The 18,790-nt window shown below is 33.9% G+C and overlaps 1 protein-coding gene across 2 annotated transcripts in view; it reads right to left on the reverse strand.

The window, feature by feature from the left end:
* Positions 1-7,270: 7,270 nt before the first annotated feature.
* Positions 7,271-18,790, reverse strand: part of ODR4 (odr-4 GPCR localization factor homolog) — a 35,250-nt gene continuing 23,730 nt past the window's right edge. For both annotated transcript variants that reach the window (XM_079107742.1, XM_079107743.1), the window contains 3 exons: positions 18,321-18,506; positions 10,553-10,663; positions 7,271-9,411 (listed from right to left, as the gene is read on the reverse strand). In XM_079107742.1, the coding sequence (XP_078963868.1) occupies positions 9,344-9,411; positions 10,553-10,663; positions 18,321-18,506 (365 nt within the window). In that variant the 3' untranslated portion in view covers positions 7,271-9,343. The remainder of the gene's footprint in view (positions 9,412-10,552; positions 10,664-18,320; positions 18,507-18,790) is intronic.

Here is an 18,790-nt window from a genome sequence, read left to right on the forward strand (position 1 = left end):
AATAAATCCATCAATAAATGTGATGTTCCTCTGTACCCCACCCTCTTTACTTCCTTTAGATTTCATGTACATCATTCCATTTCCTAGTCCTTCTTTGCTTTGAACTTATTCATAAAATGAGACTTCAAATACTGCTATTTACTTTTTCTCATCTATTCTACAAGAAGTTGGACACCATTAGAGAAAAAAAAATTACAATTTCATTTATGTATGATTACTCTCCTCAAAGACACATTTACTACTGTGTGGTAATCCCACCATGTTTCTTTGATCAATCCAATCTCCTATTCTTTGCAACGATTTCCCCAAATACCTCTTATTCTCATTCTCCTTCATTCTCAGAAGATGATCTTGCCAATTTTATAGAAATCTGAAGGCATCAGATGAGATCATCTTCAACTTTTCATTATCAAACCTACAAACTCATAAACATAAATCTTCAACTTTTCATTATCAAACCTACAAACTCATAAATCTTCTTCATCCTCTGAGTTATTAAGTAAGGAGACATTCTTTCTCTGAATAGTGACTCGCTCATGCTTTAGAGTTAGTCTTCCCCACCTTCTCAGGAATCTTAAGTTCATATTTTCTTAGTTCTGCACAGAACTCTCTTCCTGCTTCTGCACCCTCAGTCATTCCCTTCTGTTAGTATCTTTCCCCTTAATATGTGTGTCCCACTTACCATGAGGTTCAGCAAGTAGCTTTCTTAAACTTCAGTTTCTGAACTGTTGAAAAGGATGTGATAAAAATGGAAATAGTTTGTAAATTGTAAAGCACTCTCTGATGAGTTTAATGTTAGAATTTTTTCAAACCTAGAGGGCCAAGGAATTAACTGACTTCCCAAGATTTTATTTCTTATTTGGCAGATGGAGGGGTATGCCTCAATTCTCCATCATTAATAGCCATTTGTAATTTAAAATGAGAATATTTTCAATAATGCTAACTTGAAAGCATAGAAAAAATTATTTAAAATCTTTGTCTCAATTGTTCTTGTTTAGACAAAGATATTGCAATCTAGCATCACAGAATTTTAATCAAAGCATTAGGTATCTGGTGTATCTACAACTAAATTGGATTTGACTAAAATAGAACCTAAGGCCTGATTAAACTACTTCATCCCTATCATTAATTACCCTCCATAATTCTATATACAATAGATCTTCTTAACAAACTGAACAAATTAAGTGAAGGATCTTTTCCAAAAATGTCAAGTCTTAATTTAAGAAATTTTGTACAGGGTACTTCCGGGATTAGAATTTCAGAAGTTCTGCAGTATAGCATAAAATTTAGCTTTATTTGATGGTGGTAAGTATTTAATATTTTTTAAAATATTTTTACAAATATGAAAAAAAGAGGAATAATGTATTTTTTATTATTGAGACAAATATAATATTTACCCAAATATTTACTCTATGTGTCCTGTGGGTAATAATTAATGTGTATTTCAATTGTATCCAACAAATTTGGGTCTATTCTACAATTTTTTGCCTTACTTATGAGAATGTGGGAAAAACCTAATGAGATAATGAATATGAAAGCACCTTCAAGACGGCAAAAGCAGAGACAAACCTTATGCCATTTCTAACTCCACTTTGTCCTTAATAACTAATAAACAAAAATTTATTAAAAGTTTAATTTACATTTTAAAAGGTTATAAACTTCATTAGAACTCATGGGCTACCTGTAGTGAATATTCATTAACACAGTTGATATTGCCAACATAAATATTCATTAGGTTAAAGTAAGAGATCAAGAACACTTATTTAACAAGCATGGCTGATTTATACTTAGTCAAATCCTTAAGGTGAGAATCAACAAACATTATGAGCTTGTAATGGAGCTTGACTCAATTCTGTGTTGGTAATACATTATGAACCTCTTTTTTAAAAAAAGTTTTAACTGTAGATGGACACAATATATTTATTTTTTATGTGGTGCTGAGAATCGAACCCAGTACCTCACACATACCAGGCAAGTGCTCTACCACTGAGCCACAACACCAGCCCCATTATGAACCTCTTAACTGCTGAGCATCGTAGCGGTAGGTAAAAGGAAAAGACATTTCATACACTCAAAAAATACCGCAGAAGAAAAGAGGGAAGCAGAGGCACTATGGCAAAAGGCAGACTGTATTAACAGTAATATATGGAGTATTTTTTAATAATATTAGTTATTTCCTTAGGGAACTCCTTTGTCTCTTCTTTCTTCTGAAGTTTTTTATTTTGACGTGTATGTAGTTAAAAATCCAGTCATTACTGAAGACCCCTTTCCACATGTACGCACTACTCCATCCCCTCCCCACCCCATTGAGAGATGGGATTCTTTTTCCCTTTTCAAAGAAAACTGGCTGGACCTGTTTACTTTGACCAATTGAATTCAGAGGAAGTGATATTCTGGAGATTCTGAGTCCAGGCCTTAAGATAATTGATGAAATCTACTTACTTTCTCTTGAACACTGAATGTTGGGACTCTTCCTTTTGGATTTCAGTGACTATGCTGTGAGAAGTCCAAACTCTGGGGAGTGGTCAGTGGTGTGTAGGAGAATCAGATTAACAATCATGTGGGTGAGCCATCTGAATGTTATAGCCCTTAAATAATGGAAGCCCCAGCCAAAATCGTGTGGCCCAGAAACAAGCCAGCTGAGCCCTGCATACTTACGGAATCATGAGAGCTAATGTTTGTTCTAAGCCACTAAGTTTTGAGGATGTTTGTTACCGAGAAAAAGATAACCAAAACAGATAAAGGTGCCTATATATAAAAGCAAAGCCAGACATGTACCCTTAACTTTGGAACTGAGCAAGAGATACAGGATTTAGGGTTTTAATTAACAATGGTGTCTAGAAGAACAATGAAGAAACTGAAAAGCAACCCTTGTTATGAAAGGCAACACTTTCACCTGTGGTAATGTGAAAGGTAAATAAGCTTGTGGAGACTGCTAAAGGGAAGAGGCAAATTAATATATATATGAGTCTAAGATTTCCAGGTAGGACACTGAAAATGCCAAATGACTTACCTATGATCAAATGTGAAAAGGGGGGAAAAAATGAGCTAAATAAGATGTTCAGTTTTGAAACAAAAACTAGAGGAATCAAAGAATTAAGAACACCTTTTCCAGTCAGCTGTAAGTTCTCAAGGAAGAAATGACCTCAGGACAAAGATCAAATTCAAGGACTTGCTGGTAAACACAGAATCAGGATATGTTAGGATCAAGTGTGCATCTGTAATATCATTTAAGACTTCAGAAATATTGAAGCCCGTGCTTCATAGACCTCTTAACTAGACAAGAAGACTTCGAAGGATCTCATAGAACTACATGTTAGACCATTTAGCCAGATAATGTGTATCTAAGACTCTTGTCCCTCGACTCCTGACTCTTGGCTGAAAGTGTAGACAGACCTAACTTGAAGAGATTTGTAGGTGTCCTTTTTGTCTAACAGAGTTGATAACTTGATTCAAAGGACACACAAGGTGCTTTTAAAGGAATTACATGCTCATATTAAAGGGATAGAAAGTTCAAAATGGAGAAACTTCTGAGTCTTCAACCTCCCAAAATCAGGAAGCATTTTGAGAAAACTACTCAGCTTTAGTTCCTATTTATTTTTGCACTACTGGAGATTGAACCCAACGGTGCTCTACCACTGAGCTACCTCCCCAGTTTGAGACAGGATCTTGCTAAATTATCCAGAATGGCCTTAAACTTAAACTTGAGATCCTTCTGCCTCAGTTTTTCTGGTCACTGGGATTATAGGTGTGCACCATTGTGCCTGACCAGGGATAGTTACTCACCTTTAACCATAAATAATTTCTCATGGAAATGGATGACTCAGCGTGGAGTCAATATTTCAAAGGAAATAGCTAATAGTTGAGAACCACTTTTGGGGAGAATTAGGTCCTAATAAACATACATTTTCTGCTTCCAGAATCATGATGAATTACAGACATGTGCCCAATTGGCATTCGGAATTGCCATCGCCCATTCATTGCTATGTATCACTCATTTCCCATCTGCTTGAACAAGGGCGTCTACTGCCTGACTCACTCTCGGATGCTAGATGAATATGGGGAAAAAACTTGTTTCTCTAGTTTCATGCATCTTCAGACTGAGAAATTGCAGGAAGGGTGCCTCATATGTACTTGAAACTGATTTAGATGAAACATGAAACTAGGCCTTGAGCTTGAACCTGATGCCATGTTGAGATGAAAATAAGATTGCTTGGGTGGTGGTGAGTGTATTCTATGGCCAAAAGGTAGATTAGTCACCTCCAAAGATGGCTACCATCAGTCAAATCCTTTCTGTATGCACTTCTCTTCCGAATCAAGAGTAAAAGGTTGTTTTGTTTTTTTCCTTTGGCCCTGAAAATTAGTTTGGCCAATACAATTTAATAGATATGATGTTCTGGGACTTCAAGCCAGGGCCCCAATAGGACTCTCCATCTCTTTTCCTCTTCTTGTAATACTCACGCTTAAGATGCTACTTCTTGAATCCTAGTCACCATAAGAGAATTCCGAGCCAGATGGAGAGGCTACATTGACAACTGTGATAGCTGGATTCCCAACTTCCATGTGAATGAACTTTCTTGTCTGATTCAATCTCAGTCTAGTCCCTAGATGATTGCAGCTCCAGACGCTTGACATTTCTCTCAACTCACAGAATTGAGAAAAATGAAATATTTAATATTTAATATTTTCTTTTTGCAGTGCTGGGAACTGAGCACAGGTCCACTCTACCAGTGAGCTACACCCCCAGTCCTTTTAATTCTTCTTTCTTTCATTTTTGGTACTGGAATTGAAGTCAGGGGTACTTTACAACTGAGCTGTGCCCCCAGCTGTTTTTTATTTTGAGAAAGGGTCTCGCTAAGTTGCTTAGGGCCTCACAAAATTGTTAAGGCTGGCCTCAAACTTGAGATCCTCCTGCCTCCACCTCACAAGTTGCTGGAATGACAGGTGTGTGCCACCATGCCCGGAAGAAAGATATCTTTTTAGTGCATGCATCTTTATTAATACTGTCACATTTCCCAATTTTTCAATCTATTGAATGTAAAATGGTATTTATTATGGTCTTAACCAAGTACTTAGGAATTTAAATATCTTTCATGTGTCCAGTCAAATCCTGCTAAATGTTTTGTCTTCTCTCATTCTCTAGAGAAACATGAATAGAAGTGGTAATAATGGGCATCCTTTATGCATGATTTTTAATGCATACAATTCAGTCATGACCCATGTTCTCTTTAAGACAACGCTGAATTCATGTGAATAGTCCTTCTTTTATGATCGACCAAGAAGTTCTTTCCTCTTACTACCTCATATACCAAGCTAGAAAGGATTCCAATATCTATGCTTGGAAAGTTTGTATAAATTTTGTTATGGTATGGTCTTTGAAGGGGATAAAACTCACTCTAAACCTGGGTCAGGTGTTGCCAACATTTTAAAAATTTCTTTCGACTACACAACACTACTAAATCTAGTCTTACTCTCTCTTCTTGAGCCAATTTAAGTAAACTGCAGTTTTCTAGAGTTTAGTCTTTTTTGTTTTGAAATATATGAGCACTAAGAAGCTCCTAGTACTTTTTTTTTTTTCCATCCCTGCTGCATCTGTGGGGTAGGACCCTTTCAATCTTTATGTTGTTTACATATGCCCTGTGTTCTTCTTGTTCCACAATGACGGTTTTGTCATGGAAACAATGTTGATGTTGTTATTCTTTCTTTTTCTAATTCATCAATTCATTACTTTTATTTCCTTCTATATTGTTTGTTCTAGTTTTCTAAGTCACACCTTTAGTCTTTTCCCCTAATTTCTCCTCCAAATGTATTTCTGCTGTATCAATTTTTAAAAAAGAAATTACTTACAGTTAGGGGCTGGGGTTGTGGCTCAGTGGTAGTGTGTTCGCGTAGCACATGAGGCCCTGGGTTCAACCCTCTGAACCACATAAAATAAAGGTATTGGGTCCACCTATAATTTATAAATATATATATTATATATATTTAAAAATTACTTATAATTAGATTCTAAGTACTTATGGTTTTGTTTGGTTTTTTTGGTACCAAGAATTGAACCCAGGGTGCTTACCCACTTACCCACTACACATCCCCATCCCTTTTCATAGTTTGAGACAGGGTCTTGTTAAGTTGCTTAGGAACTCGGTAAATGCTGAGACTGGCTTTGAACTTGCAGTCCTCCTGCCTCAGCCTCCCCAGTTGCTAGGATTATAGATGAGTACAACCATACTCTGCAATTATGTTTCCTTCTCATATCTATGAAGGCCTTTTAAGTTTGCAAAATGTATGTCTTGTAAAAATTTAACCTTTATTACTGAGTGTTTTTTTTCCCCGCAATATTAGTGCAAATTATCTGAAACTTACTGTGATTTACTTCATGCCTAGTGGTATGTGGCCAATTTTTAGTAATATACAGTGACTAAGAAATATATTCTCTAATTGTTAGAATGCATTATATGTCCACTGAATATTAATTACATTATTGAAATGTTTGCACTTGTCTGCTTATAAATTGAGAGTTGAAATCTCTACTGTTTACTTTTTTAATTTTAGCCTTTATAATTCACCGAGGCCATTTCATAAGGTATATACAAATTTTAAATTGTTATATATTCCTAGTGAATTCCTTTTACTATTTTTAGTGGCCTTCTCCATCTTTATTAACACTATCAAAAAGTCTAATTTTGATTTAATATCACTTAACAGATTTTCTTTCCATATCTGCCTAATACCTTTTTATCTTATCTTTCTTACATTAGACCTCCCCATGTTTCATTCTAGATTTTTTTCTTTTAAAGAGCTGACTAACCTGTTATTTAACTAGGTAATTCAGTATACTTAATTACTAATACAAGACTCATTACTACTTTTTGTTTCTGTGTGGTGAGGATTGAACCCAGGGCTGGCACATGCTAAGCAAGTGTTCAAACACTAAACTACATTCCCAACCCTATTATCTTACTAGCATTGCCCCACACCCCCAATATCTTCCTTTATCTGGATTTACTGCCTTCCTATTGTACATTTTAAACTTCTTTCCCTTGGAATGAATGATCTCCTATCTATTTTTTTAGAGATCACCCTTAAAATTTGACTATATATGTGTGTGTGTGTGTGTAATCACTTTTAAACAGTTATCTGAATAAAAGCACCTGAGGACACTATAATTTTTTTTTAGGACACTATAATTTTAATCACCCTCTTCCCATCTTAGTGCTACTATGCAGCTTTCCAATTATATTCTTATTTGAAAATTCCACGTCATTAATGTTTTATAATATTTATTTACAATTATATTTGTTTACAGTTTCTTATAAATGCTCCTTCCTTTATGATTGTTTTATACAAACAATGCTTCACATTTACATATATTTATTATTCTATTTGCTTACTGGTTCTTCAATTCCAGATCATCCTTTTGGAGAAATTTTCCCTGTTGAAGATCATCCTGCTGCAGTTTTAAATGAAGGTCTGTTGACAGTCAAATTGCGTCATGCTAATTCTAAGCTGATAGTTTTTCTCGGATTTGGAACATTATTCTACCACCTTTTGGGTACACTGGGCATACTGTTGCTGTCAGGAAGCCTATTAAATATCTGATCGTCTTGTATTCACTGAAGATCTTTATAGTGTCTCTAGCTGCTTATGAAATCCTATATTTGATATCATGCAGTTTACTACATTAGGTCTAGCCATGGATTTGGTTTAAATATATATTTGGGATATATTGTGCTTTCTGAATTTGTGAATTCACATTTTCCAAAAAATGTGGAAAGTCTGTCAACTTTTCAAATATTGCCTCTTTTCCATTCTATTTTCTCCTCCTAGTCCTTAACAGTTCTTCCCTCTATCTCTCTTAACTAATATTTTCTAGCTCCTTTAATTTGCGTTGCTGCCTCCTTGGTGACATCTTTAGATTGAGCTTTCAGCTGAGTCTACTACAATACTCAACACACCTGGCAGTTTCCTTTGTCTTTTTCTTTCTTTTTACATTCTTAGAATTTGTTCTAGATTAGTTACACATGGCAGTAGGATGCACCTTGGCATTCTCACTCCTCTGGCTGCACATGGTGCTGAGTCACATCAGCAGTGTGATGACACAAGTATATAGGGTAATAATGACTGTCTCGTTCTGCCATCCTTCTCATCCCCACTGCCCCACCCCTCCCTTTACGCCCCTCTGCACAATCCAAAGTCAGAGTTTCTTTTTACTTACTTCAACACATTCTTACTCCTTATTTGGTTCTTTTTCAGAAGTGCCTTGTGGTTTCCTTCTCCATTTGGAGAACTCAATTCAATGTTTACTTTTTCCATAGGTTCTTTCTCATTCTACCTGGTTTTACCTTGTGGCATGATTTCTAGTCATGAAATAATATTGCCAATCATGATCTATGGGAATCTTGGGCCTAAATTACAAGTGTTCACCTTTGTTTCTGCCAAAGCTACAGAGGTCTGTAAACTGGGGGCTATTTAATCTTCAACTGTTCTGGCTAGGGCAGCATCTCTGATTCACATTTAATTGTTTTAGAGTGTCTAGTCTATTATACTAGAATACTATATGGAAGCAAAGTCCTATTTAATATATTAAGAAAGTTATGATACACTAACCTGAGAAAGCACATAATTTGTCATTCCTTATTGATTCAAACCTCTCTGGAAAGATTCCTTAGCCCTTGATCACCTTGCATGTATCAGAAAGGTCCTTGAAGATAAACAATTAGATCCTGAATAAAATCTGCTTTTGAATGGGCTCAAAAGAAGTAGGAAAAAAATCTTCAAGAGATCACACCTCAATCTTTCCTCTTCCACAAAAATGAACACCTTTTTACTTGGGAATTGTGAATACCAGTGAGTTTTGGTTTCCTGGATGCCAGATACCACTAGCAGCATTGTTATAAGCATTCTGCCTAAAACCAGGAGGAAGGAGAGAGATGTGAATCACATTTGAGAGAAATTTCTCCTGATGGCCTAGTAGAAAACTATTGGAGTCAATACTGTTTACATTTTTAATGTCTTCATCAATACATGATCTAGTTCAACAGGACTAAAATCTGTTAATATCCCACATTTTGAACCTTTTCAGAAATAGATAATGCTTTGCTTCATGCAACTCTCATCTAGATGCACAACTTTATTTTTGGAAACCTGAGCCGCCTATAATATAAGCAGATGCTGAACAAGACAGCTGGTGAATTCACATTAGTCAGAAACAAACACATCTAATAGGCATTGTGGTAGAAGATCTGACTGCTAGTGTCTTGACTATAGATGGACTGTTTGTATCTTTATTATTCATAGTTGTGGATCAGTGTTCTCTGGATGATCAGGAAGCTCTTTGTGCCTCACCCTAATCACTGAAGTAATGAAAGGAGATACCCGCAGCAAGGACTGCAACTGCAAATGCTGCAATCACACCTAAAAGTAAAACAGACACAAAACAAATGGAAATGGAATGAGCAAAAGAAAGGCTTAACTGATCCTAGGCTCTGAAATGCAGGGAACAGATGAGCTATAACAGAGCACACACACAGAGACATACACCTACACATACAATGTATAATATGTACACACATGTGTCTGTACTAAAAGCCAGTGAAGTCTTAGAAGAAAATAAAGAAATAAACTGAAAATTAGATTACAAATGGTGGACAAAATGTCTCTCTTACACAGATATGTGCACTCGGACATATTTAAAGGATAAAATAAATACTTTCAAAGACTTCTATAAATACACACACACGCACAACACACAGAACACACCAACCATCTCCGCTACTAAGTGTAAGCCAAAAAAAAGCTCCAACTGTCAGTGGTTTTCAAACATTAAAATGCAAAAAGTCATTTGTGTAGTTATTCAAAACTGCAAAAGTCAAGGTCTATAAAATCAAAGTAACCATAAATTGCAGTTGGCAACTTTTAGTTTTTCCTTATTATTGTAAGTTAAAAAAAGAAATTGACCGAAGTCATTCAGACAGGCCAATACACAGAGACAAAGAACTTAGGTAATTAAGTAAAGCTTATCTAATGAGTGACAAGAACTACAACTAAAATACTGGCTTCTAACTGTAAGTAACAGATAATAATGTTTAGTATTTCTCAAACAGTTAATCCACTAAGCAATAATCAACATGTTCTTTTTTCAAAAAAATCAAAACATGTTGAAGGGACTATTGCACTTCTTGTAGCATTTTAAAATACAAAAGTGCATTTTAAATTTCCAGACATGAATTTGACTTTTTTTCATAAAACACATCAAAATCTCCTGCAGAAGTAATTCTAGTAATACTACTTTGGCCTCACTTTACTAATTGATTCCCAAAATTCTATGTGTTTTTCTTTTGAAAACACCAAAAGCTTATGGGATATGTCATCTTTGAAGGCACTTAAGTGATAACACATTATTTATAAACTTTTCTTCCTCAAGAACCCAGAACTTTCCATAATAATAAATACTGGCTTAATCTAGTACTGTTAAGAAATAAAAATAATTTTAAAGTAATAAGAAAACTCAAAACCCAAATATTGTCTTTTCAATGTTATAAAAAAAGTAAAATACCTATGTTTTGCCGAATTTTCAATACTATTGTAGTTTTAATTGGTTGCTCTAGCTGTTTATCATCTTTGTTTTCCAAGGAAGCTTCATTATTCATAGAGGAACTCATATAAGCTGTAAAAGATAATAATAAATCCTATATAAAATGAGAATTACCATCCCAAGTGAGTGTTAAAAGAATTTACAATCGACACCTTTTCTTCCACTCAGCTCTTTTATAACATAAGAAGTTACTCATTATCTAAAGTAGGTTAACTCCATTTCAATGGCTATAGGTCAAATATATTCCATTCATGGCATATGTTAAATTGACATAGCTTTAAAAATATTTAACATAGTTTTATCACTAACCCAACCAGAAAACTACAGCCAGTACTGAATGATTCCCAGTTTTTATACAGCTCTTGAGCTAAAAATAGATTACAAAAAAAAAAAAAAAATACGTGAAAGACAGCTTATGTGGCCCACAAAACCCAAAATATTCACTATTTGGCCTGATACAGAAAAATGGTACTGACTCTTGATCAAACCTGCAATTTCATAAATACAAGCAAAACATCAGAAATGTGACCTAATCACACTGAAAATGTTAAAAGGGGGCAAGTACATCACCCCATTTTACAGATGGAAAACAAAACCTAGGAAAGTGTTTAATTGAAGGTCAAGTGAGGATTCAAACAAAAGTTCTCTTTCAAGGGCTATACAGCTCAATAGTAGAACACTTGCCTAGCATGTGTGAGACCCCAAGTTTGAGCCTCAGCACCAGAGAGAGAGAGAGAGAGAGAGAGAGAGAAGAAGGGAGGGAGGTAAAGCATTGAACTAAAAAAAAAAGTTTTCCTTCTGCTTCATTATGCTGACAGCAATTTATACAGGTTGTCCTATCAGAATTTACTGAACACTGATTAAAAGTGACCTGATAACTTAGAGATTACACAGGGCAGTGATTTTCAATTTTTTTCCATTGTAGTGTTGAGCAATTCTATGAAAACAAAAATCTGACAGAAAATCTCAGTATGTAAAATAGATAAAGGGTTAGAGGTTGCAGCAGGGGGAGGCTCCTGCAGCCTGACCAGTTCCTTTCGCCCATCTGCTCTCATCATTTCAAAAGTGGTAGCAGAGTGCTGCTCTGCAGAATTCTAGGGCACTACTTCTGAAAACTACAGCTTCAGATTGATTCTTTTATTTACAGAAAGAGAGGAAAACAACAGAGAGACATACTAAGCACTATCACTTAAATTTAAATAGCCTACTGTTTTAATTTAAAATGTCCTTATAGAAATGTTAGTACCCCATTTTACTATCAGATTAGCAGAAGGTTAACACATGAACTTCCTGCAGTGGATACCCAGGGTACCAAAATGGATACAAGGAAAAAAATTACCTACTTCTCATTAATTTCCCATGAAGGTAAGTTACTATGGTCTTCAGAAACAATCACTAGTAGTAACCACCTCACTGGAATCAAGTGCACCACGATTCTTTGTTTCCCTCTTCAAGTACAAAACTAAAGTGCTTTGAAATGGACCAAACTCCAGACCTTCTTTTTCTGGTCATGCTAGGAGCTAGTGAATTCCAGAAAAGTGCTCTACCACTGAATTACATCCCTATCCCTTTTCTCCTTTTTTCTACTCTCACATCAAATCAATCAAAAATAATAATAAACTTGTATTATGAACTGTCTCTATACTATTTAACATTTCCAGTTTCCAGCATTCTCAAGAGCTAATTCTACACTTTAATTAGTCCAATAGCTTCAAATGTCTTCCAACTTCAATCTATAGGTCTAAAAGTTGAATGGGATGACACAATTTTAATCATGTTAAAAAAACTTTGAATCTTTTGTTAGCAAATATCTTCGCTAACAAGTTTTTTTCATCTTTGGGACAATAAAATCCTTATATCAAACATACAACACTTTACTAAGACTATAGACTCAGCACATCACAGGAACTCACTAAATATTTGACAAAAAAATTATTGATTTTGTTAAATCCTAGGGATTAGGATCCAAGGATCAATAAAATACTGATCCCTGTCTTTAACGAGTCAACTAGAATTTAAAAAAAAAAAAAATTGTGTAGATACTAACTTGTCATTAACGTTCACATGTGCAGACTAGGTCAACTTCACTCAACGTTTTCACAGTTCCCTGTTCCATGCTGTTCTTTTAATTCTTGTAATTATTTAAATCATCAATTGAATATTTAATGATGGTCTTCCACATTCACCTATAAGATCTTTCAACATAAATAGGTAAAATATTTATCTACCTGAGCGCCATGCCTAAAACATGGTAGGTGTTCATAACTATTACTGATTGATACAGACAAATACAGTTTATATGTCTGTTTAATTTTGGTGGGAACTTACAGGATTTAAACTCAAACCTCAAGACATTAAGTCATTTCATCAACATTTCAATATTATTTGAAAATTTAGATATAAATAACATGACTTAATAGGAGCTATTCCTTAAAATCAAGTAATTTTAAATTCAGAAAAATCCCGAATTAATCATGAAAGAAAGTAACCATCTTGAGCAACTCTTAATGAAAGAAAGAAAAAGGACCACGTATACGTGCAAAGTTGTAGACATGTTCATTCCAAGCCATTAATGGGTAGAGAGGACTATTTGGAAGCTTACAATGAAATGTTAGGACTTGAATTTCTTAGTTGGTTGTCTTCTGTATCCTTTTATTAATAAAGTATCACTATAGTTTGGAATTTAGCCATAAAATACAACTTTAGTGTTAACTCATTTTTCATCAATGTTTAACTGAAAAACAAAAATGAATTTCAGCTTTGATATCCAGACACAACTGTCAAAGATGAGTTTCACCAGATTTTAAAGGTGTGTCTTCAATTTTTTCAATCTGATACTATGGATAAAGTATGTCTGAATTATTAAGTTAATGTCTACTGGGGGATGACTAACACATCTAAGAAATTTTAAAGCCATAGTTATCCCTCACCGTAAGTGAGTCATTTTGACAAACAAATTGTCCTTCATCTCTTAAGTCATTTAGAATTATGTTATTTTAAAATACTTACTTGGCAAAACATGTATTTTAAACATAGCAACTACTTGGCAACTATCTTATAGAACATAAATAATCAAAAAATAATCAAGCAAATAATAATTTCAAATACCTTAGAAATAAAGTCAGATACTTAAAGCAAGTTGAAAGTCCCTGAAGTGTGCAAATGATTTTAATCTGAACATCTGAATTACTTTTTGTGGTTTATTTTACATGGAAATCCTAATTCCAAATGGTTAGGAAAATCTATGTATATTACAAAAGAAACTTTCATGTTATAACATGAACTTTTTTTTTTTAAGGTGCTGGGGATTGTACCCAGGGAAGCTTTACCACTGAGCTACAACCCCACTCCTTTTTATTTTTTATTTTGAGATACGGTCTCACTAAGTTGCAGAGGCTGGTTTCAAACTTGTGATCCTTCTTCCTCATTCTCCCAAGTCACTGGGATTATAGGCATGGGCCACTGTGCCCAGCTTGATGTTTTTTATATATTTATATATAAAATTTAAAATCTAAGGTTTGAAAATACTTCATATTAGTGGGTTCATGCTAATATTTCATATGATACAAACAATGCTAATGATAAATAATATAAATAATGGAAAAGAAGAATGTTGTGTTGGGGCTTAAAGCTCATTTATTTATCTGCAAAAATGAACACATGCAAAACTATGGGACTTTAAGTATAAGTGGGATTAACCAGTATATTATAGAGTAATTTATAAAATAGTTATGTGCCTTCAATGACCTTTCAGTGGAAATGAAATACAAAGGTAGTAATGATAAAGAATAAACAAAATGGAAAGGACATACTAAAATTTTAAAATGATAAAGACTTTGATACTGTAGATTATAGGTTATTGATGAAACTTAAACTTTAAATATCTTTTTCTGATTGAATTATTAACCAAATAACTGGAGACCCTAAAATACTGATCATTAATTCTGATTAAGTTTTTACATACTAGTACTCTTAGGACCTTACTATATTCTCTGAATAATAATGTATATGACATTCCATCTTCCAAATCAGATTATGGGCTGCTTTTTTTTTTTCTCTCCGTGCTGGGGATTGAACCCAGGGCCTTGTGCTTATGAGGCCATCACTCTCCCAACTGAGCTATATCTCCAGCCCAGACTGTAGGCTTCTTAAGGAAAGGAATCCAGTTATTGATTTGCATGTGTTATAGCCTTAAATAGAGCTATGCTCAATAAATATCTGATAAATAGACACACTAAATGCTGTAAACTAGAGTTACTATTTCTGGGGCAACAACCAGAACTATGTATTTTCATGAATTTAAAATGTTCTATTCCCCTTATAATGTTCAACTATTGAGCCATAAAGTCATGACTATTATGTCCTTTTTAAACCCTAATCATGGTCAGTATGGTGTACTACAAAAACCTTATAAACTTCTTGTCTAAGTGTGAAAAAAAAGGTGTGCCATGGTCCTAAAAAAGAAATGTACAGAACAAGGAACTATGAGAAAGTTTAATGAAAGTGACCTACTCGAAGCACATAAAATTTAATGACAAGTTTTAATAAAAAACTTCTAGGTGGCTCATTGAAGACAGGATCAGTATTTCATTGACCTTTGGATCCCAATTTCTAGAACTGACAAAACCAATAATTTTGTTCAGTCAACAAATATTTAATGAGTCCCTCTGATGTGAAGAGGCTAAGTGTTAGAAATGCAGCAAAGAACAACAAAGGCAAAAGTCCCTTCCCTTGTGAATCTTAGGAAATACTCAATAAATGCATGCTGAATTACAAATATAATGATTTCATAAAAGTTTGAATTTACTGGATTTTAGTTTTTGGGGGGAAGTTCATGCAAGGCCATATTATAGTGATCAAAACTACTTGAATTCTTTTTTTAATGTCTTAGCAGTGTTAAGAACATGAACCCCTATTATTAAATTTTTTCAAGTATAACTTAAAAAGTACTTAATAAACTTCAGTCTATACGCTTTTACATTTAAAATACAACAACAAATCAAACATGAATCAAAAATATTTACGATGACAGCCAAAAAAATCTAAATGAAATCTTTCTCTTTCTATTATTTTAGATTTGATTTTTAAAGAAACTGATAAATGGGGCAGGTTTTGCAAACAGTGCTACCATTAGTCATTCCTTAGTTTAGACAAGCTACTTACAAAGAGTGAGACAAAGAATCTGAAAAATATGAAAACCATATGATAACAGATTTAAGATTCCAGTTAACAAATGAGAAATTATACTGTCATGATCAAGAATAAATTAAACCAGGATAATGTATCATCATTCATTTAAGGCCAAAAGGATAGAATGAAGGACAACAGGCTAAAATAAGTATCTACATGATGGAAAGTAATAGTCCTATAGTCTGTATTCGTCAGGCTCACAGGAAGGTCATAAATAAAACTGTCAGGAAAAAAGCACAGATGCTAAATCAAATAGTTAACGTCTAGTTCCTCCATTAACAGCAATATAAATGAGAAATTACTAAGTCCTTCAGAGCTTAAATCCTCTTTAACGAAAAACAGGGTTAATACGACAGCATCCACATCACAGTGGCTGTTGTAAGGATTAAATAATTTAGAATTTATAAAGCTTTAAAACAGTACCTGTTCTGTACTAACAATGGCTAATATTAATAGAATATAGCCATGTACTGCATAACGATATTTCAGTCAATGGCAGGCCCCATATATGACACTGCTTACATAAGATTATAATGAAGCTGAAAAGTTCCTATCACCTAGTGAGGTCACAGCTGTGGCAGCCATCATTGTGTCACACAGCAACGCACGACACGTTTGTGGTTATGCTGCTGTAAACAAACCTAGTGTGTTGCCAGTCATATGAAAGTAGAGCACATACAATTAAGCATTATACATATACTTGATAATAAACAACTATGTCATTAGTTTATGTATTATTATGCTTTTCATCAATATTTTACGGTGCACTCCTACTTATTTAAAAAAAAAAAGTTTACTATAAAACAGCATGCCACAACCTGAGGGTACAGCTAAGTGGCAGAATGCTTGTCCAGCATTCAGGAGGCTCTGGATTCAATCATCAGTGCCTAAAATAAATGAAAAAACAAAAACAAAAACAAAAGAAGAACAAAAAGAAAAAAAGACATTTTTTTAAACAAAATGGTATGCCATACTCTGCCAGCATCAGCTTCACATACCTCATGTTTACCTGTCTCTTGTGCATCAAGAGGTCATGTTGAGTGACTAACCCCAGCATCCAAGTTTGTGTTAAAACATATTCTATGATGTTCACACAACAATGAAATTAACCAAATACACATTTCTCAGAATGTCTTTCCATTGTTAGGCAACACTACCATGTATTAAGTTCAATTGAGTGTAGCGTATTTCAAAAAAGGCAAGTCAGAGTATATTTAAGGAAGCAGTGATTTTTTTTTTTTTTTTTTTTTTCCAGATGGAGATCTCACTGTTTAACCCAGGCTATCTGGCCTCAAACTCCTAGGAGCAAGAGATCCTCCTGCATCAGTCCCCTTGGCAGTTCAGATTATAGGGACACCACCACCACCTGGCTCCAGTGTGCTTTCAAAAAGGAAGTACTTTCCAGCTGCTCAGGCATATACTAGAGTTCCACTTTTTAAAATATTAGTTTCTCAGGGACTAAAACAAAGCTGCTCTTTAACAAATGAGCACTAAATAATTTAGAAAAGTGTTTTTTTTTCCTTCAAAACACATGGTTCTACCTCATAATCAATATTAATCTGGCTGAAAAAAATAAATCTGGGTGGTCTTCAACTAACTTGAAACTTTACCTACAGATTTGAAATTCCTTAAATACTTCCTTGACTCATCATAATCAACAGTGTACTCCTTGTGGAGGATGAGAATTAGCTATGCAAAGAGAAATAACTAAGAAATCAGAAAAAGAACTTTAAAAAACTATTATATTCAAACATCATAAACACCCATATTCAAAACTACCCTAAAAACTTTCTATGGTATTGTAAGTTTCAAAGATAGTTGCTCTTTTACTAAATATTTATTGACATTTATACATAATTTCTTAAAATGTTTCAGGAATACTGTTAAACGCTTCTGTATTTATAGACATGTTTTTGTATCTTTTCCTTACTAAAAAATGAAAAACAAAAACAAAACAAAAAAACAGGCTTCAGAACATAAGGTCAAATGTGAAAACTATAGCTAGGGGAAGCAAATTGTTCTATACAATTGGATAGTATGACAAATCTATTCTTTATAAAAATAACCTTGATCTAATTTTCGGAAATGCCCGTTTCACTTTAATGTACTTGTTATTTAAAAAAATAAAGAAAAAGGCAAATAATATAGAGAAATATTTAATAAACATGAGTGGTTAACAAACTTTATGACATGATGTTTAATCAAATAATTAAGATTAGTTTTAAGAAAAGCTTGCTCTTACATTAAAATAGATATCTAAACGTTAAACATTTTCACTTATTTAAGGTTGACAGGTCTTATAAAGATCTACTTGCTAGGTTTGAAAAAAACTGAAATGTCTTAAATTTTGGTACAATTTCCAAGAAAAACAATCACTGCATGTTTATACATGTAGAAATTAGTCAAATATATTTTAAATAACTTGATTAACATTTGAAGCAGCAAATAGAGTTAACTTTAAGAAAATATAAAGACATGATATTTAAATCAGACATCACATCGGTAATCTTAGCAGTAATCTCATCAGGTTCTTAATTACCTGTGTTTATTTCCTCTGCAATTTCCAAGTCTTCTATCTGAATCACATGATCTAACATCTCTATAAAATGGTCTTTGATTTCTTCAGGAGATTCATCACCAAATTTATAATCACATAACTTTACACTGGATCCAGGAACGGGGACAAAAACTCGGTAAGGGAGAATGTAGAACTCTTTTTCAGAATCTAAAAGAAGAAACATTATCAATATTTAGATAGATCTGTCATTGGTATTCATTAGAAGACATACTTTGGAAGTTATGAAAATAGCTAATAGAAATAAAGTTTAAAATGACAATACTTTTTCATTTCCTAATTGATGTGGCACAAAAATGCTCTTACTGAATTCTATTGTAACTCAATAACCTTGGCATCTGCAAGGAGCCTAAATGCTATTCCTATGACACTTATAAACTTATCACTGCCTTTGGTGTAAAGATGTTGTTTATTATACATTCTTCTGTGACCAC

Source organism: Sciurus vulgaris (assembly GCF_902686455.1).
Source record: "Sciurus vulgaris genome assembly, chromosome: 12".
Taxonomy (NCBI): Eukaryota; Metazoa; Chordata; class Mammalia; order Rodentia; family Sciuridae; genus Sciurus; species Sciurus vulgaris.